Source organism: Cetorhinus maximus, chromosome 1 (genome assembly GCF_964194155.1).
Source record: "Cetorhinus maximus chromosome 1, sCetMax3.hap1.1, whole genome shotgun sequence".
In the NCBI taxonomy this organism is placed as follows: Eukaryota; Metazoa; Chordata; class Chondrichthyes; order Lamniformes; family Cetorhinidae; genus Cetorhinus; species Cetorhinus maximus.
Window position 1 is genome coordinate 12,499,240 of NC_135879.1, and position 23,835 is coordinate 12,523,074.

The 23,835-nt window shown below is 41.5% G+C and overlaps 1 protein-coding gene across 2 annotated transcripts; it reads right to left on the reverse strand.

Annotated features, from left to right (window-relative positions):
• Positions 1–649: 649 nt before the first annotated feature.
• Positions 650–14,111, reverse strand: LOC144671346 (uncharacterized). 2 transcript variants are annotated; one of them, XM_078533312.1, is made up of 4 exons: positions 13,947–14,111; positions 8,711–8,834; positions 5,014–5,277; positions 650–2,421 (listed from the first exon to the last, which is right to left on the reverse strand). In XM_078533312.1, exons 1-4 carry the CDS (start codon positions 14,019–14,021, stop codon positions 2,255–2,257), a joined length of 630 nt encoding a protein of 209 aa, XP_078389438.1. In that variant the 5' UTR covers positions 14,022–14,111; the 3' UTR covers positions 650–2,254. The 2 variants fall into 2 exon arrangements, with proteins under 2 accessions (XP_078389438.1, XP_078389355.1); XM_078533229.1 differs by having other exon boundaries at positions 5,014–5,280; positions 13,947–14,075.
• Positions 14,112–23,835: the final 9,724 nt, after the last annotated feature.

The following is a 23,835-nucleotide window of genomic DNA, read 5'->3' on the forward strand; positions in this document are numbered from 1 at the left end:
AGGTGCCAGCAGCAAAGGACTATCAGAGCATGAGCCTACACAGACTCTAGAGATAAGCCTCTCCCAGAATCTTCCTACTTGTTTGTGGGGAGCTGAACTCAGCCCTGCTGCTGCAAGTTCCCATCCTTGGTTCAGTATTGCTCCCCAGTAGCCAGGAGCCTTGTATGCAAGTGACTCTAGAACTGAAATTCAGCTGGGTTGGGGGACGTTCTTTTTCAAATGGCTTTATCCACCCTATTGCAGAGATTAGTACTCCTAAATAGTAATAGAGAAACTAGGAAGGGAACAACATTACAGTGGGGAAGAAAAAAAATTACTGGCTGGAAATTGAGGGAGGTATGAACATAAGTATGCAGATCAGAATGTTGAATGTGAAGCAGAATTATTTGAGTTAGAGTGCTGACATCCATTTCGAAGAAAGGGAAGGGCATTGATTGGCAAACATGGCAGCTAGGCAGGGATAATCAGGAGCTTGGAGGGGCCAGGGGAGAGGGAATCTAGGGAGCAAACTGGGATTATGAACTGGATGGGTTTGGTGTGATGGATGGAAGGAGAATGGAGAAAAAGTAAAGGGAGGTGCAGGTTCTTCGGAAGAAGGGAGGAAGTATTCAAGGGTAAAGGGAACAAAGGCACTGTTACAGACACAAAGTCCCTTAACTTCTTAATTTAGAACATGGAAGTTGGTCAGTAGTGAAAAACAGTTCAGAAACAAAAACAAATGTTCAAAATTCTCAAACTCTCAAAAATATTTTTTTGTACTAGGCATATTTAGTTACAGTAAGGCAGCAAGAAATATTGGTGAGGAGCAGAGTGATATAGCTCAGACTAGTAGCATAGCATTTACATTCAATTTGAGACAATGGAAATTGTTATACTGGACAAAATAAAGGGAAAGAAGGTCCATCCAAGTTCCAATGGAGAGGTAAACTTTCATCCCTCCACATCTGATGTTACAGAGATTAAAATAGGTGTCTCCCCCCCCCCACCCCAGCCAGTTGTCATCCACCACAAAAGATCTATAGTAAGGTAGGCAAATCCCGAGGCTCACTTATCGAATTGGATTAAACCAACTGACACGACGAATTGACCAGCTTCAGTTTTTCTCTTCCTTTATTCTGTCATCAACATTCTCCTCCTGGAGACCTTTATTCCTTGCCAAGGGAAGGTCCATGAGCACCTTTCAGTTCATTGCCCAGGTAGTCATTCTTCTGAAGACTGGCCAAAGGGCGAGCGGTGATATTGGTATATTTGACTGCAAAAGGGGCATTACAATCAAGCTTAATTCAGACAACAATCACTTCCAACATGAGTTACTGGTCAGGAGCAGCAACCCTGGCCAATTTTCAGCTCCAAAGCCCCAGTTGCAGAGGGTATTATAGAACTCCAACTATTCTGGCCCAGATCAGTTATATCACCAAAGAGCAGCGAGCAAACCTATTACTTTACTGAATAGTCTGGCTCACCCAATTACTGGATTATCACAGGACCCTCAAGCAACCAATTCAATACTAATTATTTGCAGGCAGCTTCAAAAATACTTATCTAAATTTATACAGAAGCTCAGATGTATAAGATATCACAAGGCATAAAAATAATGATTAAGGTAACAAATGTGTAACATTTTTCTAATGTGTCAAAAGAACAACATGCAGCCCATGATACACAAATAAGCACCAAGCTAACATTTCTTCGCACACATTAGTGGAGATGACCTCAAAAACAAATATTGTTCCATTATATTAAAGCAACGGTAGTTATGCAATATCTCTACTCCCTTATCAGTTTCAATAACAGATTAACTTGTTTCTGTGGCATGAAAGATAGCACTGATTGCTAAAATTCCTACTTGTAGAGATGGCATGTAGGGATTCAAAATACATTATTTTAAAATAAAATAGACATCAAATAGAATGTCTTTAAAAACAACCATGAAAAAAAAGCCCATCACGTTCTCAGTCACTAATTGTACATTCGTATTAAGCAAAACATCATGTCGCTTTTTTCTCCATTGTGGCTTTTACTGCCGAAAGATCTTCTGCGGCCAATTTCAAAAGAAATTGTGGCAAGAAAAATTCTGAATCTTATTGGCATGACCCCGATAAGCTGAATGAAATTGTGATGAACAGCAGCACAAAATGGCAGCCTCCTTGGAGAACATTCCCATTTTGAGAAGTTAGTAAGAAAACAGGACTCCAAATTGCAAAGCACAATTAATCTGGCCTTTTTTCTTCCAACACGATGAGATGTCCAAACCTTATTCATCAGCATCATCAAACTGTCCCTGCACAGTGGGAATTTCAACTATATTGGCTCTTAATGAAGGAACATGATCATGGCTTGGGTTGTAAGTCTCGTCATCCTGCCAAACAAGCTGCACTTCACAACAACCATGTTTCACAATTATCGCTAGGTCATCTTCATCTGGAAGAAAACACATCACAAGCAGTTAAAAAGATTCATAGGTTAGAAATCTAATGGGAGTATCTTAACATGAATTAAGATAACTTGTCAGCACTGAAGGCAAGAATCCTCCTAAATGTTCCTGTTTTCCCCTCTCCCACAGGAATCTGATGCTGGTGTGTTTGAAGTATCTATCAAGTGGAAATTTTACTGAACATTTCTGAAACCACGAAACTCAATTACAAATTAAATGCGAGACATGTATTTTTCAATAGTCTTTTGGACCTTTTCTGAATCAGAAAGAAATTGCCTTTGTATAGCACCTAAGCACATATTCAGATAGTCCCAAACTGTTTTACAACTAGTATCACTGTTAAGCAAGCAAAAGTAGTAACTAATTTGTACATAAAGGTCCCACAAACAACAAAACCAATGGATCCAAGGTTGGTATAATTTGCTTTTACCTCTACCACTGCAGCTTCTGCTTCTTCCCACATTATTTGCATCATATACCCATTGGAATACCCAGGAATTGCTCTCTTGGATTGAAATATTGCAAATGTCACGCTATTATACAAGTAGAATGGGAGAGAGAAACTAGGAAATTATAGACCTATTAGTCTAACCTCTGTTGTGCGAAGTTACAAGGTCGTTAGGTTCAGGGTGACCGAGCCCTTGGACAAATAAGAAATGATCAGAGAGAGTCGGCATCAATTTGTAATGCCTAAATCATATCTAACTAATGTAGTTCAATATTCGAAAGAAGATTATCTAAGTTGTAATAAGGAAGTGTCTGTAGTTTTTAAAAATTCATTCACGGGATCGGGGTGTCACTGGCTAAGCTAGCATTTATTACCCATCCCTAATTGCCCTTGAGAAGGTCATGGTGAGCTGTTAGTTATGTGGATTTCCAGAAGGCTCCATACAACAGGCTGTTAGTATAAGTGAAAGCACATGGAATTGGAGGAAACCTACTGACATGGGTAGGGAATTAGTTGGGAGATAGGTGACAGATAGTAAGGATAATGAAGCAGGAGCTTCAATTGTCAGGGTGTGACTAGTGGGTTCCCCATGAATGGCCTCCAAAAAAGCTACTGCTGCTAGGTCAATTGAAAATTCAAAACTGAGACTGGTAGGTTTTGTTAGTCAATTGTAGTAAGAGACATAGAACTAAGGTGGCTAAATGGAGTTGAGATTCAGGTCAGCCATGATCTAACTGAATAGTAGAACATGCTCAAAGAGCTTAATGACCTACTCCTCAGGGGTTTTGGCCAGACCAGCCAATAAGAAAGCATACAACTATAACATTAAGAAAATGCAACCACCTTGAAAAAGGCAGGAAGAAAATGCAGCAGCATAAAGCCAAAGGTTACAGAAGCTGTGAATGTTTACACAGAGGGAATGATTTACAGGAGAAGTGAAGCACAGCAAAAATCTTATTCTGTAAGTAAGATTTGTAAGGGAATAAATAAGCTGATCCTTAATCTGCTTGACAGTTTCTGTTCCTGAAGTGCATACTTAGTCAGTCTGCCTCCTAGCCTGCTTCACCCTTCCCTTCCCACCCAGACACTCCATCACATATTTGGAGCTTTCTCGAATCTGTGGCTAAATCGGCTGCATTCTCACCTGCAAGCGGATGTTTCGCTAATCAGAGCTGAACAGCACCAAAATTCCACTGAACTGCCCAATCACAAGATTTTTCAAAAGTTAGAGTCTACCAGAGATTTAATTTTCAATTGTATGTTTAACAAATGTGGTGTTAAGATAGACAATGAAATTCACTGATTTTCAAATTGAGATGGTCTGAATCTTTCGGATACACAAAGCCCAGTGCTACTCATTCATTTTGGTAAATCACAAGCATTCCATGGTACGCTTTTCATGTAAATGAGATTTTCACTTCAATATAATTTAAAAGTTTATCTAACCCGCGTGTGTTCGAGACATTTGAACTTGTTATGCAAATCTAAGTTGCTATTTTTAATTTGAACTGTTGAAATCGTTAAACACGGCAAATACAAATATGGACAAAAATGACAGATCTTTAAAGTGGATATGAATTTTCAGAATGCTTTGGCAGAGACACATCCACTTGTGAAATAAATGAAGCTAAATGGGTCATTCTGAGAGAATAACAATGGTTGACAAGGGAAAAGTTAACCAAATATCCCTTTTCCCTTCTGTCCCCATTCCTAACTAACAATGGGTCATTAGGTAAATACATGCAAGTGAATTTGACCGTTTCAAAAAAAGATTGGAGTGTAAAACCAGCTGCCAATTCACTGCCACCGAAGACCAACTTCATCTCCATGATTTCTAAATTGATTTATTTCCTGAAGTATAAGCCAAGCTTTTACTTTTTAAAGAAGTGTGTGTTTATGGGTTTCACATTTTACGCCATCTCCAAAATAATAACAAAACTGGCTAATGAGAAGCACTGTGGTAGAATAGTTTTTAAAATCTGATTTCCACTCAAAACTGACAAGAATTACAAAGATACATGCAAGAAAGCGCACAAGCAGAAAGTCAGTGCACAACCTACTAGTAATTTTCAAGAACTACTGAAAGTTGTGAAAGAACAGGCAATCTTTAAACCACTCACAAATACATTACCATAGGGACAAGCTTCACTGAGTTCTTCTTCCCAGTCTTCTTTCTCTGAAAATGGCTCAACACTCATTCCAGGTATTTGCGCGGCCTCTGGGGGCGGGGAAACGTCATAGTCACTCAGGTCACTGTCCAAATAATCATGGTAATCAGCTCTATCGTCATCCTCGAGCTCATTTTCATCCTCTACTCTGGAGGAGATGCAGTTGTTCTGCAGTTCCAAATGCTGCAAATCTGAATCAAGAGTAGTATTCTGTTCCTTTGTCTGTCCTACTAATACAAATGAAAATATTGCACATTTAGAAATAATCCTGTTAATTCATGTGTAATTTATGACAAATAAATAAGATTTTTTTAATGGTAGAGGCATAGTTACAATACTGGCCTTTCATCTCTTGAACTTGCATTCAAAACCAGCCGGGAGGGATAGAATGACACTTGTTGCTGTTATGGTCGTAAGTAAAGTACATCTGGGCACTTGCAAACCAGTTATGGGCATGGACATAAGACAAACTTCCCAAAGTTCAGCACCAGTTGACATTAAATGGCTAACTTCATTCGCCAAGGCAATGAGGGATACCATCACATCTCTAATCCTAGCACCAGTTAAAATATAGACAGACAGTCTTATTTGTTTGTAATTAACTGTGGTGATTACTTGGCACAAGCAATGGCATCAGATTCAGATCAGTACAACAGATTAAAGTCTTTTTTGAATTATTATAATCAAGTGGGCAAAGTCAAGACCCACCAGGTTGAAAAGAGAATGGAGGAAGGCAAGACATATTAAACAGCATGCATCCATTACAAAAAACTGGTGGAAACAAAATGGATTAAGTAATAAAGCTACCCTCATGTGAAAGATGAGACACCTGAAAGAAATTTGAAAACTCAGTTTGTAGGACAAATTTTAAAAGTCATTCTTCTCACTTCAGACATCTTAGACCAGTGTCAGCATTACAGTTTCATTTATTTTCTGTCTATGCAACAGGTACACTTTGGAACAGATGCACCACTGACCCTATTCTTCCTGTTAATATAGAGAGGGATTGGATCAAATTGCTCAAGAGTGTGCAACCAAAAATAAAGTTTCCTTTTAAAGCGAAACTCAATTCTTCATTTTCATTCACAGGGATAAATACTGCATGTAGCATCTCTTTTCAAACCGAGGACATTTTCCTGGATTAATACGGATTTTAAATAATGCAGAACAAAAACAGAATTACCTGGAAAAACTCAGCAGGTCTGGCAGCATCGGCGGAGAAGAAAAGAGTCAATGTTTCGAGTCCTCATGACCCTTCAACAGAACTGAGTAATATTAGAAGAAGGGTGAAATAATATTACTCAGTTCTGTTGAAGGGTCATGAGGACTCGAAACGTCAACTCTTTTCTTCTCCGCCGATGCTGCCAGACCTGCTGAGTTTTTCCAGGTAATTCTGTTTTTGTTTTGGATTTCCAGCATCCGCAGTAGTTTTTTGTTTTTAAATAATGCAGGTTTCCCCAGTACCTGTAGCAAATATATGTTCCCAAAGTCCACTCAGCCCACAATTCCTCCCGTGACAGGTGGGGGAAGGGACAACTACAAGAAGTGGAACTGAGGTAACACCAGATGAGTGGCACTGCAGATGTGCTGTTTTAGAAGGGCAAGAGTATTATATTTTCACACAATTCTGTTGCTAAGATGAAGCCACATATTTTCACAAGGATGTAAAGCTTAATTGTTCTTAATTTAATTGTGCACCAGGACTCAGTCAGAGGTTAATAACTTAGGCTTTGGAGTTCAACACAGTATTTTTAACTGACGATAAATTATGTACATTCCAGATAATTACCTGTTTCTTTGTGTGTGACACTTCAGACAAGTAATGCACAAAGTAATGTATACTTTGTTTTCTTAAAGTACACTGATGGATTTATCATGGCATTGCTCTCAGTATTTCCAATAATATGATGGATTATACAGGTTAATAACAACAGTTATCACGCCTGCCAAATTGCTCAATTACAGGATCGTGGCAGTGTTCAATATTTTTGGGTTTAAATTATGAATATTCCTATATTTTTGTTTAAAGATAAGTAATTAAGACAATATGCACTCATCCCTCACTTTTGTTTATGGAAGATAGTAAGCAAGGTGTTCCAAATTGCAGGTAGGAGGTATTTAGCAGTATTTAGGAGGGAACTGGAGGTCATGAAGATCGAAAATGGACATGGGCTAACAGAAAGGACAGCGTGTGAGAAGGATGAAAGAGCATGTTGGAGAATGAACTCAGAACGGTTTCTATTACTCCCAAGTGACGACTAGGGGTGTCTAGAATTAATGGGAGAGAATAGCTAGGTTGCAGCTGTGGCGGCAAAGTGGTTTTGAAGTGTGAGATCTCGGAGGTGCAGTGTGGAGGCATTAGTCCTGCTACCTTGGGGATGTGACAAAAGTAGGGAGTTGGTATAACTTTTGAGTGAGTGGTATTGGGGACTGGGATTAGAGATTGTTGGCACTGCAAAGAGGAGGGGTCCTGGATTATTGAAGTAATGAGAGTGGGCATAAGGATCTGGCAGCAGTATCTCAGAGCAGTGGCAGTAGATGGATATTTGGAGCTTCAGATGGAAGCACTGGGGAAAGGATTGTGGAACCATTGGGAGGAACTCCTGGGACTACTGATCTGGAGGCTGTATACTCCCAGCGTGAGGACATACCCTGGGTGGTGGTGGTGGTGGTGGTGGTGGTGGGGGGGGGGGGGGGGGGGGGGAGGAGATGAAATGGAAGGAGAAGAAATATGACAGCCTCTGAGGATTAGGGTCTAGGAGAATTACATAGAATATATATGAAAGACACAGGCCATTCAGCCCAAGCAGTCCATACCAGTTTATGTTCCACTTGAGTCACCTCCCGTATTTGCTTATCTAACTATATCAGCGTAACCCTCTATTTCCTTGTCCCTTATATATTGTAGGGGCCAGTGTATGAAACTGTTGGGGGATGTTGCAGTATTGGGTTCAGTTTGGCAATGTCTGTCAGGTCATCCACACCTCCCCATAAGTATGAAAGCATTAAAGAGCTTTTTTCCAAGTAAAGAACCAGAACCAGCTTTAAGCTGTTTAAAGCACTTAATGGACTTGCCTTGTGTTTGCCAATTATAATGGGGGAGGCAGGGAGAGTAACAGAGAAAGAGAAAGTGAGAGATGCCAAGATTTTCAGCAATGCAGCAGTAATTTCCAGTGTCTTTTTCCACTCCCAGTATGTGTTACAGAAACCACAATTCTATTACACTGCAGTACAGATCCCCAAAAAGCAAGCTCACTCTGTCACAGACACAGGATAAGTTTTTATTTGTTCCCTCCAGTAATATGATGAACATAACTTTTAACTTATCTTAGGTTGAACAGCAGAGCAGGTTGGAAGTGTGTTACCTGTATAACTGTACATATGTAACAGGTTAGAGAACATATATCTTGCGCTGTGTTCGTTTTGCAAGTCACCCTTCACTGTCACGTTCAGATTTCACCTCTCAAGCCTGCCAAATGTCTAACAATTGCCAGGTTGGGGGATTAGATTTTGTCTGATCTTACTGATAGAAAGGTTTTATTCAAGCTCTAAACCCAGAACTGAGCACCTTAACAGGGAATAAAATGCTATTTTGCCTTTACTTGCATACAAAACATGTTTAATTAGTACATGTCAAAACTGACAGAAAAGATGCAGTACCAACAAGGAAATGCAGCATATCTACTTTAGGCCTCCATATAGATCTTCCATTTTTCTGGCAAAACGATTTAACATGCAAATCTTCAGGTTCTTCTGCTAATTCTTTATTCTCTTTGACTGGAATCTACAAAGAAGGAAATGCAAGAATGACAAATTACATAACAGTCAAGCATAAGATATGATGGTCTAACCTATCATAGCTCAACTCTTGAGTCTTCCTGGCTGATCTCCAACTGCATCTGGAATATTTTTGGCATGAAGATCTTTCTTTGCAAATTATTCCGAGCATTTATCACCCTAATATAAACAGAAAATGTATACTTCAAGTTTACTTTATGCTATTTTAAATTAATCCTATTCTAATTTACCTTGAAGCAATATTCCATATAAATCAAAATTTCAGAATGCAATAAAGCCAAGCAAAGAGGCACCTGCCTTGGATCAGCAACAACTTGCTTATATGGCACTTTTAATGCAGTAAAACGTCTCAAGATGCTTTACAGGAGCATTTGCAGACAAAATTTGACACGAGATAGGTAGGACAAGTGAACAAAAGTTTGGTCAAAGAGGTAAGCATTAAAGAGCATCTTAAAGGTGAGGTTTAGGGAAGGAGTTCCAGGGCTTAGGACCTAGACAGGTAAAGACTTGTCTTTCAATAGTGGAGCAAAAAAATTAGGGATGCACAAGAGATTGGAATTGAAAGAATTCAGTCCTCAGAAGGCTGGAGGAGGTTACAAAGATAGGGAGAATTTTAAATTGGAGATGCTGCTGGAGCGGAAACCAATTTAGAGCATAGGGGTGATGGGCCTTGGTGGGATTTAGGTTACAGGCAACAAAGTTTTGGATGAGCTCAGTTTACAGTAGATGAAAGATGTTAGGCTGGCCAAGATAGTGTTGGAAAATTCAAGTCTGGTGATAACAAAAACATGGATGAAGGTTTCAGCAGAAGGTAGACTGAGGCAGGGCGGAGACACACAATTTCACAGAGCATATCACTTGAGCTTGGCATTGGGTGGAGTACACCACTGGTTTAGAGTGAAAAATACTTTTTTTTAAATGCTCGGGGTTCAATCACCTGAGCACTTTATTTGTTTGAGGGTTTTTAGTGTTTCACATGAAAATGCAATTGATTGCAACAACTCTCCATATTAAAGTATAAAGCAACTTGGAGTGTGAAGTTTTGTGTTTGTGTCTAGGCTATTTGGTGAGTAGAGTACAAGTCACAGTCTGCAGTATAACTCTGGTTTTGATGGGTCAACTTTGTGTTCCACAACCAAATCTCAGGTATTAGTGTACAGTAACTGCATCCCCACTAGCTTGCTGCAGAAATAACAAAACTTTTACTTGGTATAATTTTATTTCCTGCCACATTGTTAAAATCATGTTCAGTCTGAATCTTTTAAAAATAAGTCTACACCATTCACATTTAGTTGCAAAGAAAAAAGTCCAATTTTTCAGGTCAGTACTGCTAAGATCAGTGGTCTTTTTTCAACTCTGTCACGAGCAACACGCTATCTCAATCTATAGCGGCAACATAATTTCACTATTACTACGCAATGCACTCAGACTGCACAAAAGATAGCAGCTTCACATTAGCAATTAGCATGAAGCAGGGCAGTCAAACATTTCCACTGTGCATTTGTACAGTTTTCAATGGCCTCGGCAAAATCCCTCTCTGTAACTTGAAACTATAAAATTAGGGGCACATACCCGAACACTCAAGGTAAAATTGACTAAACCAAAACACAATATATTGTAAAAACCTATCTCATATCTCTCTTCCTTCTTCACAAGACTACAATTAACAACAGACAGTGTTGAAACACAAAACAATCAGCTGAACAATTTCCATGGGATAAATTTATCACTTAATGAAAGAAGCAATGCATGTAAAGCTCCCCCATTGATAACTTCAGTTTGGGAACTGAACAAGTTTTCAGTAAAATTCATTAACAGGGATGTAAAAGAAAAGAAGGCTGAGAGGAGATTTAATAGAACGATTCAAAATCATGAGGGGCCTGGACAGAGTAGACAAGGGGGAACTGTTCCCATTGGCGGAAGGATCGAGAACCAGAGTGCACAGATTCAAGGTAATTGATAAAACAAGCAAAAGTGATATGAGAAAATTCCTTTATGCACAGCGAGGGGTTAGGGTCTGGAATGCATTGTCTAAGAGTGTAGTGGAGGCAGGTTCAATCGAGGCATTCAAGAGGGAATTAAGTGATTATTTGAAAAGAAACAATGTGCAGGGTTATGGGGAGAAGGCATAGGAACAGGAATAGGCCATTCAGCCCGTCGAGCCTACCATTCAAATAGACCATGACTGATTATCTACCTCAACACCACTTTCCCATGCAATCTCCATTCCCGTGATGTCATTAGTCTCCAGGAATCTATAGATTTCTGTTTCAAACATGCTCAATGATTGAGCTTCCACAGCCCTCTGGGGTAGAGAATTCCAAAGATTTACCACCCCCTGAGTGAAGAAATTCCCCATCTCAGTCTTAAATGGCCTTATCGTGAGATTATGTCCCCTGGTTTTAGAATCACCAGCCAGGGGATACATCTACATCTGCCCTGTAAGTATTTTGTAAGTTTCGTAAAGCAGGAAAATGGCACTAGTTCATTGCTCATTCGGAGAGCTGGGTCAGACACAATAGGCCTCCTTCTGCACTGTAACAATGACGTAAATTAGAAAAAAATTCAGTCAAGATTCAAAATTCAACCTTCCTTGTCATTTGCATTTAGCTTTCTTCTGAAATATTAATTTTTGTTGTGACCAATATGGTAATGAATATGGTTCAAGACAGGGGTTAATAGAATACTCACCCCTCACCTGAATATTCTTTTTAATTCAGTCCTTCAATGGCATCATATGCAAGACTAGCGTTTATTGCCCATCCCTTATAGCCCTACAGAAGGTTTGATTGGCCTGATGCTTAAACCACTTTAATCCATGTAGTGAAAGTGCTGCTAGGTAGGAAGTTCCTACCAGTGACAATGAAGGGGTGCAATATATCTTTTGACTGCAGAAATATTTGAAGCTTGATACCATCCATTTGATCAGCATGCTTGCCACTGAAGTCAATATCCAATGCCTCCATTACCACAGTGTGCAGAGACAACAGTATATCTATAAAATGCAGCGGAGCTTTTTTTATTCTTTCATGGGGTGTACTTCACTGGCAAAGCCAGATTTTGCTGCCTATCCCTTATTGCGCTCAAGATTGTGGTGAACTGCCTTATTGAACCACTGCAGTCCATTTCAACTTTCCTGAAGTGATTTAGTACAACTGGGTGATTTGCACCTGAATGGCAGTTAAGTGTCCACCACATTGCTGTGGGTTTGGAGTCACATATAGGCCAGACCAGGATAGGACAGTAGATTTCCTTCCCTAAAGGACATTAGGGAACCAGATGGGTTTTTATAACAATCGATGATAGCTTCATGGTCACCATTAGTTTTCAATTCCAAGTTTATTTATTAATTGCATTTAAATTCCACCAGCTGTCAAGGTAGGATTTGAATCCATGTCGCCAGAACGTTAGCTTGAGCCTCTGGATTACTAGTTCAGAGATTACCACTATGCCATCATCACCTAGGCTTACACACTTCCTTTCGCTGCGATTTCTACTGACAAAAGGACAAAAATCAAAGAGCAGAAACACCATCACCTCCAAGTCAGACACCATCCTCACTTGACCGAAACATCACCATTTCCTTTTGTCACTGTGTCAATATTCTGGATATCAGGTATTCTTACCCAACAGGCGTGTTGGAGCACTAACAGCACAAAGATCGCAACAGATCAAGTGACCCCAGCACAACCAATTCTCAGGACAACGAATACACCCTCACCCACATCCCGAGAAGATTCAGAAAAAAAGTCACAGGTGGAGGTGAAACTAAGCCAGGCACAACTTCACTGCCTGCTGTATATGGGGAATTCTGTAGTTTCAAGTTGGTTGACTGACTAGGATCAGAGCATTAGTTTTGAAAACTGCTTTTCAAAGGCATTTTAAAGAGAGAGGTCATTATTTGAGTTAATGTTGCCCTCTAATAAGTGTAGAAATATTAACTGTCACTGTACAATTTAGGGCTAGGGTGTTTTAGTTAGGTTGTGTGCTGCAGTCAGGGCATGGAGTTTAAATCTATTATTCAAAATGCCAATGTTATGCCCACCATACCCAGGGCAATCAAAGCAACTCAGACTAAATTCAACCTGTAAGATTGGCAGGTGTAAGTGATTGGCACCACATCCACAAACATTCACTCCCTCCACCACCAACGCACAGTAGCTGCAGTGTGTACCATCTACAAGATGCACTGCAGGAATTCACCAAGACTCTTTCAACAGCACCTTCCAAACCCACTACCAATACCATCTAGAAGGACAAGGGCAGCAGATAGGTGGGAACACCACCACCTGGAAGTTCCTCTCCAAGTCACTCACCATACTGAATTGGAAATATCTTGGCGTTCCTTCACTGTCGCTGGGTCAAAATCCTGGAACTCCCTTCCTAACAGCACTGTGGGTGTAACTACACTACATGGACTGCAGCGGTTCAAGAAGGCAGCTCACCACCACCTTCTCAAGGGCAACTAGGGATGGGCAATAAATGCTGGCTCAGTCAGCAAAGCCCACATCCCATGAATGAATGAAAGAAAAAGATGCAATCAAAAAGGTATCAATGCAGCCCTTATTCCTTACATGGTTCAGGTGGTCAATGAAGTACTTTTACTGTAGTGCCTGTAATGTAGGAATGGTCTATTGGCTTGTCATTTTAATTCAACATGACCTTTCTTTAACATCCTGTCCACTTGCTGAATTTTTAAAAAAGCAAAATACTGTAGATGCTGGAAATCTGAAATAAAAGAAAAGAAAATGCTGGGAAAACTCCAGCATCTCTGGAGAGAGAAACAGAATTAACGTTTCGGGTCCGTATGATCCTTCTTCAGAGAGCTGAACAAGAGTCATGGGGACTCGAAACACTAACTGTTTCCTTCTCCACAGATGCTGCCAGACCTACTGAGTTCTTGCAACATTTTTCTGTTTTTAACACCTGCTGTATTTGCTTGTCAAGTCTTGTTACATGTTTGACATCGTTAACCTGATTAGTTAATAGATGAATTTTCAAAGTCACACTGCAATTCAGCCTTCAGGCTGAACCAAGTAACCATATTATTAGTCGACAAAACACTTGGGTCAAGATTAAAACGAAAACTCCCAATTACCTTTGTCAGAATATCAGCATCTGGCAGTAATACGAGGTCATTGGCCTCGCCATCCATGGTGATGCCAAAAGGCATGAGCTAAAACATGAAGAGCTCTGAATAGCCAGTCCAACAAATGGCGGCTGCTTGACTGCGAGCACAACAACCGCCCCCCCCCCCAGAGTAAACCTACATCATAACAAACCACCCAAATCCAAGCATAAGCATAGATATTTCTCGTTGTTTTCAATCCCGTCTGACTATGTGCGTGTGTTTATGAATGAGAAGCTCCAGTTCCAGCTCGACCTCCAACTCCATCTGCGCGGCAATTCGGAACGCGCCTGCGCAGTTGACCGTTGCCGGCGGGGGGCCGGGGGGGGGGGGGGGGGGGGGAAGAGCTTCTCTCTCGCGCGCGCGCGCCGCTTTTTTTTTTGCCGGGCGCGACGGCATCCCGATTATCGGGAAGCGTTGTAAAAGTCTGCGCATGTCATGTGCGGACAGGGACTGCACAGGCGCACGCGCGCGAAGGCTCGGGGCTGGGGGGGGGGGGGGTGGGAAGAGAGGCTCGCGCGGCACGCCTGCGCAGTCGGCGTTGAGGGGGTGGGCCGGCGGCGGGCGAGTGGCAAAGCGCACGCGCGCAACGGTGAAAAACCGACGGCTTGTGGAAAGTGCGCCTGCGCAGCGTGGAATTTGAAGGTACTTGTAAATAAATGGGCATTGGCTTGGTAGAGAGTAAGAGTATCTGAACAACCTGGACCAAGTAGACATTTTGTTTAGAGTGGGCTTGCTGTTTTCATGGGGGGGAGGGTACTGGTCCTTGAAAGTGGCAGGACAGGTGGTCAAGAAAACGTAAGGAATGCTTTCCTTTATTGGGCCAGGTATTTAATACAAAAGCAGGGATGTAATGATGGGACTGTATAAAACACCGGTTAGGCCCTAGCTGGAATTCTGTGTGCAGTTCTGGTCGCCAGGTTGCAGGAAGGACATAATTGGTCTGGAAAGAGCGCAAAGGAGATTTGCAAGAATGTTGCCAGGGCTTGAAAATTGCAGCCAAGAGGGAGAGATTGGATAGGCTGGGGTTGTTTTCCTTAGAACAGAGGAGGCTAAGGGGTGACCTGATTGAGGTGTACAAAATTATGAGGGGCCTAGATAGGGTGGACAGGGATGACTTGTCTCCCCTAACTGAGGGATCAATTACCAGGGGATTTAAGGTGATTGGTAGAAGGATTTGTGGGGACATGAGGAAACACTTTTTCACCCAGGGGGTGGTGGGAGCCTGGAATTCACTGCCTGAATTGGCGGTTAAGGTTGAAACGCTGAACTGATTTAAAAGGTACCTGGATCTGCATCTGAAGTGCTGTAACCTGCAAGACTACGGACCAGGTGCTGGAAAGTGAGATTAAAAATGAGCGGCTAGTTTTTTTTTTGGCCGGCGCAGACAAGATGGTCTGAATAGCCTCTTTCAGCACCGTAAAATTTCTATGGTTCTATGGCACATTTCAATTTTTTTCTTGTTCCAAGGGGCAGGTGATCAGATTTTGGTAAGACAATGTTTCACACAACATTAAATGTGAATTTTTGGAAAAAAAATAGTTTTAAAGCAATAAATTGATAATTTTTTAAAAAGAGTAATGGATACAAATAAAAGCAAAATACTGCAGATGCTGGAAATCTAAAATAAAAATAGAAAATGCTGGAAAAACTCAGCAGGTCATTCTTAATATGGATAGAAGAATGGCTGGCAGAAAGCAGAGAGTATGCATAAATGGATCTTTTTTGGATTGGCAGGATGTGATGAGTGGAGTCCCACAGGAGTCTGTACCCAACTTTTTACGATTTACATCAATTACTTAGATGAGGGGAGTGAAGATATGGTAGCTAAATTTGCAGATGAAACAAAGATAGATAGGAAAGAATGTTGTGAAGAGGGCATGAGGTTGCAGATGGGTATAGATAGATTGAGTGGGCAAAGATCTGGCAAATGGAGCTTATTGTGGGAAAATGTGAAGTTCACTTTGGCAGGAAGAACAAAAAAGCAGAGTACTACTTAAATGCAGAACATCTGCATAATTTTGAGGTGCAGAGGGATCTAGGTGTTCTAGTACATAAGTCACAAAAAGTTAGCATGCAGGTAATTAAGAAGGCTAATGGAATGCTATCCTTTATTACAAGAGGGATTGAACCTATAAGTAAGGATGTTATGCTTGAGCTATACAGGGCATTGGTGAAACTGCACCTCAAATACTGTGTGCAGTTTTGGTCTCCTTATTTAAGGAAGGATGTAAATGCATTGGAAGCTGTTCAAAGGAGGTTTACTAGATTGATACCTGGAATGAGTGGGTTATCTTATGAGGAAAGGCTGGACAGACGGGGCTTGTTTCCACTGGAGCTTAGAAGAGTTGGGGGGGTGACTTGATTGAAGTGTACAAGATCCTGAACAGCCTTGACAAGGTGGATGACAAAAGGATGTTTCCTCTTGTGGGTGAGTCCAGAACCAGGGGGGTCACTGTTTTAAAATTAGGGGTTGCCCTTTTAGGACGGAGATGAGGAGAAATTTTTTCTCTCAGAGGGCTGTGTGACTTTGGAATTCTCTGCCCCAGAAGGTGGTGGAGGCAGGGTCATTGAATATTTTTAAGGCTGGGGTAGATAGATTCTTGTTAGGCAAGGGAATCAAAGGTTATCGGAGTTAGATGGGAATGTGGAAATCGAAACACAAGAAGATCAGCCATGATCTTATTGAATGGCGGAAGGATCAGGCTCGAGGGGCCAATTGGTCTACTCCTGTTCCTATTTCTCATGTTCTTAGGTCGGGCAGCATCTGTGGAGAGAGAAACTGAGTTAACAGCCGGGATTTTCCGGTCCCACCGTGGCTGGACCCATTGACTTTTGGCAGGACCAGAAGATCCCGGCAGCAGGAGGGGGGCCGGAAGATCCAGGTCAATGTTTCTAGTCTGCATGACTCAGACTGGACCCCAGGTCCTGGTCACCAGGGGAGGGTGAGTGCCAGACCTGAGCTAAGGAGTTGGATTTAACTAACACTGACCTTGCATTCGCGTGCTGGTCTCGGCGGAAATCATACAAAAGCAAGCTTGGAAGCGGGTTTCAGTTGGGTTTTCCTCTCCCGACCTGCTTTGTGGGTAGGTTTTTGTAGAGACAGGAGGAGGAAGGCAGGGTATTGTGTCCGGCTCACTCCCAGTCTCAGGGTTCTCCCTCTCTCACACTCTTTCACACAGACTCACTCACATAGACTCACTCACAAACACACACACACACACACACACTCAATTACACAGACTCTCTCCCCACCTAGGAGGTGGCGGCCAAGCCCTCCCCCCATTTGGCGGACCTTCCCAATCTCCAGCCACTCCAGAGGCCTTCCCAATCTCCTCCTGATTGTCGACACCTGTTGCTTCCTGCTTTCCATCATTCTCACCGCCCCTCTCCCCAGCCCTTGCTTGCTTCCCTTGCTTGGGACAGCCCACGGAGTGATCAGCACTATCAGGAAGCAAAATGATTTCATCTCATGTTCTCAGCCTGTGTGTATTTGCAGATTTTGATTTTTTTTTAATATTTCAGTTTTTTTTAAAAAATGTATATGACTTTCTTTTCCCTCATGGCCTCCCCGCCCGCTGTGCATTCTTGACCCTGTGGTCCTTTAGGGGCTGGTGCCTGTGCAGGAGGGTGAGAGAGAGTGCTTCCTGTGAAAACAAAGGAGCAGCCACTCAGCTTCACACTGCTTGCTGTCTCTCCAGTCAGAGAGTGATTCCCTCCCTGCGTTTGCTGCTGATAGGCTCAATGGTGGGCCTATTAGCAGCAAACGCAGGAGAGAAGCGGCCTGTGATTGGAGGAGCAGCTCCTTGCAGATTTTTCATTCAACTCGCCCATTGAGGTGAATTGACTCACAGTGAGTCCGTGGGCTGGATACAGAGAATTCGAGGGCTGGGTCATTGGCCATAGGCCAGGCGTTGGAGAAGCCTGGCTTAGAGCAATGGCCTTGTAGTTTAATGTTGACAAATGCATGTTGAAAGTTGGAAAAAAAGTTGACGATACACAAACTATGAATGATGCTGAAATGGATGATTATGAAAGAGAACTAGGAGTCTTGGTAGACTCAATATTCAATGTGTGGCATAATTGCAGAGGACCAAGCTGTGAAGCCAATGTAATTCTGAACTACGGAGCCAAAATAATAGAGTCAAGTCTGAAGAAGTCAAGATCTAGTCAGATGATGGCTTGAATAATGAGCCTAGTTCTGGTCATAGAGATAGAAATGGGGCATTCAAGTGATGGGGGTAATGGGGAGTAGAATAATAAGGTAGATCTATGTACTGTGATTTTAATTGCCTCTATCTGGTGAAGCTAGGCAGTAGGGTAATTTTAAATTGAAGGCAGCAAAGGCACCTGCCAAAACTAACATCATTGTGGCCCAATCTGCTATTTTAACTGGAAGCTTGAGTTAGGGAGCAGAAACAGCTTCCTGCAAAGACAAACCTACTGTATTATGCACTAGGAGTTAATTCTTTTAGCCATCTTTGAGGGACAGGAGTCCATCAAGCAAACATTGAGCCTTCTTTATCCCAAGCTTATTACTTTTCCTTAATCCCTGATGCCTGTATTATTGTTCCTGCCCACTGACCAGGCAGAGCTTTCATAGAATCATATAGTGGTTACATCATAGTAGGAGGCAATTTGGGCCATCACATCCATGCTGGCACTCTGCAAGAGCAACTCACCTAGTTCCACTCCACTGTCCTTTCCTCACAGGTTTGTAAAGTTTTCTCTTCAGGTGCTTATGCCATTTCCTTTTGAAAGTCATGATTGAATCTGCCTTCAGCACGCTCTCTGGCAGTGCATTCCAGATCCTAACCACTCATTGCTTAAAAAAACTTTCCTCATGTCATCGTTGCTTCTTTTGCATTCACTTTAACTACTCTGGTTCTTGATTCTTGACTAATGTGAACTGTTTTTCTCTCTCTACTCTGTATGGACCTCTCATGATTTTGAACACTTCTATCAGATCTCCTCCCAACCTTCTCTACTATAAGGAGAACAACCCCAGATCTAGTTTCTCCAAACTACCCTAGCAATCAAATTCCCGCATAAATATTTTCTGCACTGTCTCAAAACCTTTCAGATCCTCCTTAAAGTGTGGTACCCAGAATTTGGAAGAAGATTTTTGGACACCAGTCAGGTGTAGTACCAAAGGAGGGAAGGTGGACATCTAACTAGTCTTATTCAGAAGGACTATTTTATTGACTCGGCAGGATTTCTCTTAACCTTGCAGAAGTATTGTGCTTTTGAAGCCTTGGATTTCCTATGTGGAACTGTGCAATCTTTTGCACGAGGATCTGCAACCGCACTCCAGCTCAGACACAGTGCTGCAAATGCTAATTAAAGTACTGATTCACAGAATCACTGAATTCTTACAGTGCAGAAGGAGGCCATTCAGTCCATAGTGTCTACACCAGCTCTCCAACTGAGCATTATGACTTAGTGTCATTCTCCTGCCTTTTCCCCATACCCTTGCATATTGTTTCTATTCAAATAATTATCTAATGCCCTCTTGAATGCCTCAATTGAACTTGCCTCCACCACACTTCCAGACAGTGCATTCCAGACTCAAACCACTTGTGAAAAAGCTTTTTCCTCACATCACATTTGCTTCTTTTGCAAATAACTTTAAACCTGTGCCCTCTCATTCTGGAACTTTTTATGAGCAGGAACAGGTTCTCCCTATCTACTCTATCCAGCCCCCTCATGATTTTGAATACCTCTATCAAATTTCCTCTTGGCCTTCTCCTCTCCAAGGAGAACAGTCCCAACCTCTCCAATCTATCTTCATAACTGAAATTTCTCATTCCTGGAACCATTCTTGTAAACCTCTTCTGCACTCACTCCAATGCATTCATATCCTTCCTATAGTGTGGTGCTGAGAACTGTACACAATACTCCAGATGGGGTCTAACTAGTGTCTTATCTGCATAATCTCCCTGCTCTTGTACTCTATGCCCCTATTAAGAAAGTCCAGGATGCTGTATGTTTTATTAACTGCTCTCTTCACCTGTCCTGCCACCTTCAATGATCTATGCGCATATACACCCAGGTCCCTCTGCTGCTGCACTCCCTTAAGAATTGTACCCCTTATTTTATATTGTCTCTCCATGTTCTTCCTACCAAAATGCATCACCTCACACTTCTCATTGAACTTCATCTGCCGCCTACCTGTCCACTCCACCAAATTGTCTATATCCTTTTGAAGTTCTACACTGTCCTCCACACAGTTTACAATGCTTCCAAGTTTTGAATCATCCACAAACTTTGAAATTGTGCCCTGCACACCGAGATCTAGATCATTAATATATATCAGGAAAAGCAAGGGTCCCAATACCAACCCTGGGGAACTCCACTATAAACCTTCCTCCAGCCTGAAAAATATCCATTGACCATTACCCCCTGTTTCCTATTCCTCAGCCAATTTTGTATCCACATTGCTACTGTCTCTTTTATTTCATGAGCTCTAACTTTTCTCCCAAGTCTGTTGTGTGGCACTGTATCGAATGCCTTTTGAAAGTCCATGTATACCACATCAACAGGATTACCCTCATGTACCCTCTCTGTTACCGCTTCAAAAAACTCCAGTAAGTTAGTTAAACACGATTTTCCTTTTAGAAATCCATGCTGGCTCTTACTAATCAACTTACATTTTTCCATTGTCTCAAAAAATTTCATGCCAGAGAATTATCATGGGCCGTTGGCAATATTAGTAATAACAGTCAGTCAGGAGTGCATGATTTTATTCAATAAGTGGCTGATGTCTTTCCCAAAGAGCCAACAATTATATTGTTCTTCTCAGACCCCATGAGCAGCAGCAGGATCATGTCCTGGGCTTCCTCAAAGTGGCACAGAAGTGTCACAGCAGCAGAGAAGACCCAGGAGATTAGATGGCAACAGAGACCCAACTGTGGAACAACAACTTACTGAAGGACAGAGTAGCAAGGAACTGTAATCACTATCTCTAATATACTTCAGAGAATTAATATTACTCTGGAATTCTGTTCTTCGTATAACGTACCACACCTTTCAATCCTATTTGACTTGGTATTAGTTTCATGTGCAAATGGTTTCAACAGTTAGTTGAAGTGTCCCTCCCTTTAACCTTCCTCATTCATGTTTGTCCTGCTGTGTCCACAGTTGTGGACCCAATCACTATTCAAATTGATCATTATTCATTTTCTTCTCATATGCCCAGCTGCTAATTCTCTTTGTCTTTGGTGTTATAATACCAATAAGGTTAAAGGACTCTCCAAAGCCTTTAAACCAACAGCAGCATTCCTCCTCTTGCATGATTATAGTTGTCTGAAAGGTTCAGTCACATCTCTTTATCTAGCTTTGAAAATCTATTCTTGCTTTCTCTCCACAGATTGAGTTGATCCATCTCATTAGCTAAAAATGTTACTGCTTTCATGTCGATTATTTTTTGAAGTAAATATTTTGGGCAGGAATAGCTTTTGCTGACACTGACCAGAATTAAATCCAAGAATAAGTTATATGAATTGCTGGGATTTCAACCATGAAATCATTAAGGCACGTAATTGGGGAAATTAAAAGTTCCTCGCAACCACATGAAAGGATGGTTTCAGGAACATCCTGCCAACTGTACCACAAGAATATAGGAATGTACGGGACCGGATAAGATCATTTTGGTCCATCTGGCTAGCTCCACGATTTAAGAATAGAATACACTGTTCACTATCTGTATCCATAATGGTTTTTCTTGCCAAATGCCTATCCAGCTCTCTCTCTTAAAATGTATTGATGTTATTAGCTTTAATTGTCTCCCTCTGTCCGCAGTACTCCGGTGCATTACTGAGTGAATGCTGCACTGTTGGAGGTGCCACCTTCCTGATAAGACTTTAAACCAAAGGCCCTGTCTGAATTCTTTGCAAGACATAAAAAGAACCCATGTCACTATTCGAAGAAGAGCAGAGAGGTATGCAGTACCTTGGTCAACAGTTAGCACACAACCCCACCAAGAAAGTTTATCTGGTCTTTTATGCTATTGCCAATTGTGGGAGCATGCTGTGCACAAATGGGCATGTTTCCTACATTGCAACAATAGCTACACTTCAAAAGCATTTAATTGGCTGTAAAGTACTTTGGTACGTCCTGAGGTCGTGAAAGCCGCTATATAAATAAATACAAGTCAGTTTGTCTGCCTGTCTTCCTTTCTTCTCTTTCTCCCTTGTGGAATGTTTGAGAATAAAGCCTTACCATGGTCTTCTCAAGTAATAGTACAGAAATGTCAAAGATTTTAAATACTTTTCTTTTTGAATTAAACATGCCATGGCTGGTTTCCTAAGCAGTGTTGCCATTTGCACTATGTTTTCGAGGCCACAGGTAGGAAATGTGACACTTCATGTTTAGTCTTGGCTCCCGTCTCTGTTCCGTACTGTCTTGGAGTTATCCGAACCAACTCCCCTCTGCCCAATCCCGCAATCAAAAGAAAAGATCCAGCGCCAAAGAAGCGTGTGAGAGAATTATCTGACTTCTTAATCCTCTAATCTCTAGGGAAGTACCTGATTACTACATCCTCTTACCTCCTCAATAAATTTGTCAAAGAACTCATCATACAGAGACATTTGAGTCTGTTAGTTTATTAGAATTTAAGCTGTTGCCCAGCATACCCTTCTCTACTCCCATTTCCTCTGGAGGCTTTTTCCCCCGCCCCTTAGTTCAGCCTGGATGATTCACTGACCATGACATTAATATGCCTTGTACATGTCAAGTTTCTTTTGTAAATTATCACAAGGAACTACTGTTTAATCCATTTTGATCTTTTCTGGCATTCAGTTTACTATTTTTCCTGTTAGTTAAGAGCATCAAATTGTAAGTTTTTTTTTTCTAGGGTTGACCATATTCACTATAGACAGGCCCATTTGATCTAGACCCTTCTGGACTTTGAAGATGCTCTTCAAGGAGACCATATGATAAGCTGTGAGCGAGGCCCCAGTCTTTGCTCAGCTATTAAAATGCCATTGACATAGCTCAGGAACAGGTATAAACAAAGAACCCGAACCTTGTGGAACATCTCTAGAATCTCGAAGAATGAGAGGTGACCACATTGAAACTTACAAAATTCTTCATGACAGGGTAGATATAAATAGGATGTTTCCCCTGACTGGTCAGTCTAGTACCAGGGGACACAATCTCAGAATAAGGGGCAGGACACTTAAGACAGAGCTGAAGTGGAATTTCTTCACTCAGAGGGTGGTGAATCTTTGGAATTCTCTACCCCTGGGGGCTGTGGAAGCTCAATCATTGATCATGCTCAAGACAAAAATCGATAGATTTCTGGATATTAATGACACCAAGGGATATGGAGGTAATGTGGGAAAATGGTGTTGAGGTAGATGATCAGTTGTGATCTAACTGAATGGCAGAACAGACTCGATGGGCCGAATGGCCTACTCCTGCTCTTATGTTCCTATCAACCATTGGACAAAACTGTTAAAAGTTGCTGTGTCTGCTCTGATGGCCACCCGATAACTGTGCCCAAATTCCCAATACACACTCCTAGCACAAATTTAATGCCTCTAGTTGTCTCTTTATCAGAAAGCTAGGTATTCAGAATATCAATTCACTGAAGACATGAAGCTGAAGAGTTCTGTAGGACTGGCCTTTGTGTCATCTCTTTCCAAGGCACTTTGGAGGTTAATTTTGATTTTGACCAACAGTGTAAAATGTTTGACATTAGATCAGCTAACCATTATGCTCTCAACCAGAATAGAAAATCAAGAGAGATGTATAACCTGTAGCTAATCCAGTGTCACCTATTTTACTCCTTTCCCCAAATTCAAATTTGCACTTCCAAAGAAACTGCAAGTGTGCACCCTTTGATTGAAACACGTCC

Bases quoted from the DNA above. Each gene is read 5' to 3' on its own strand.
- LOC144671346 (XM_078533229.1), bottom strand. From the start codon at position 14,021: ATGCCTTTTGGCATCACCATGGATGGCGAGGCCAATGACCTCGTATTA. The intron at 5,281-8,710 runs GTACTGCATCTT...CATTTGTATTAG, and splicing joins TATGCTGCATTTCCTTGTTG to TAGGACAGACAAAGGAACAG. The intron at 2,422-5,013 runs GTAATGTATTTG...GTTTTCTTCCAG, and splicing joins CAGTGAAGCTTGTCCCTATG to ATGAAGATGACCTAGCGATA.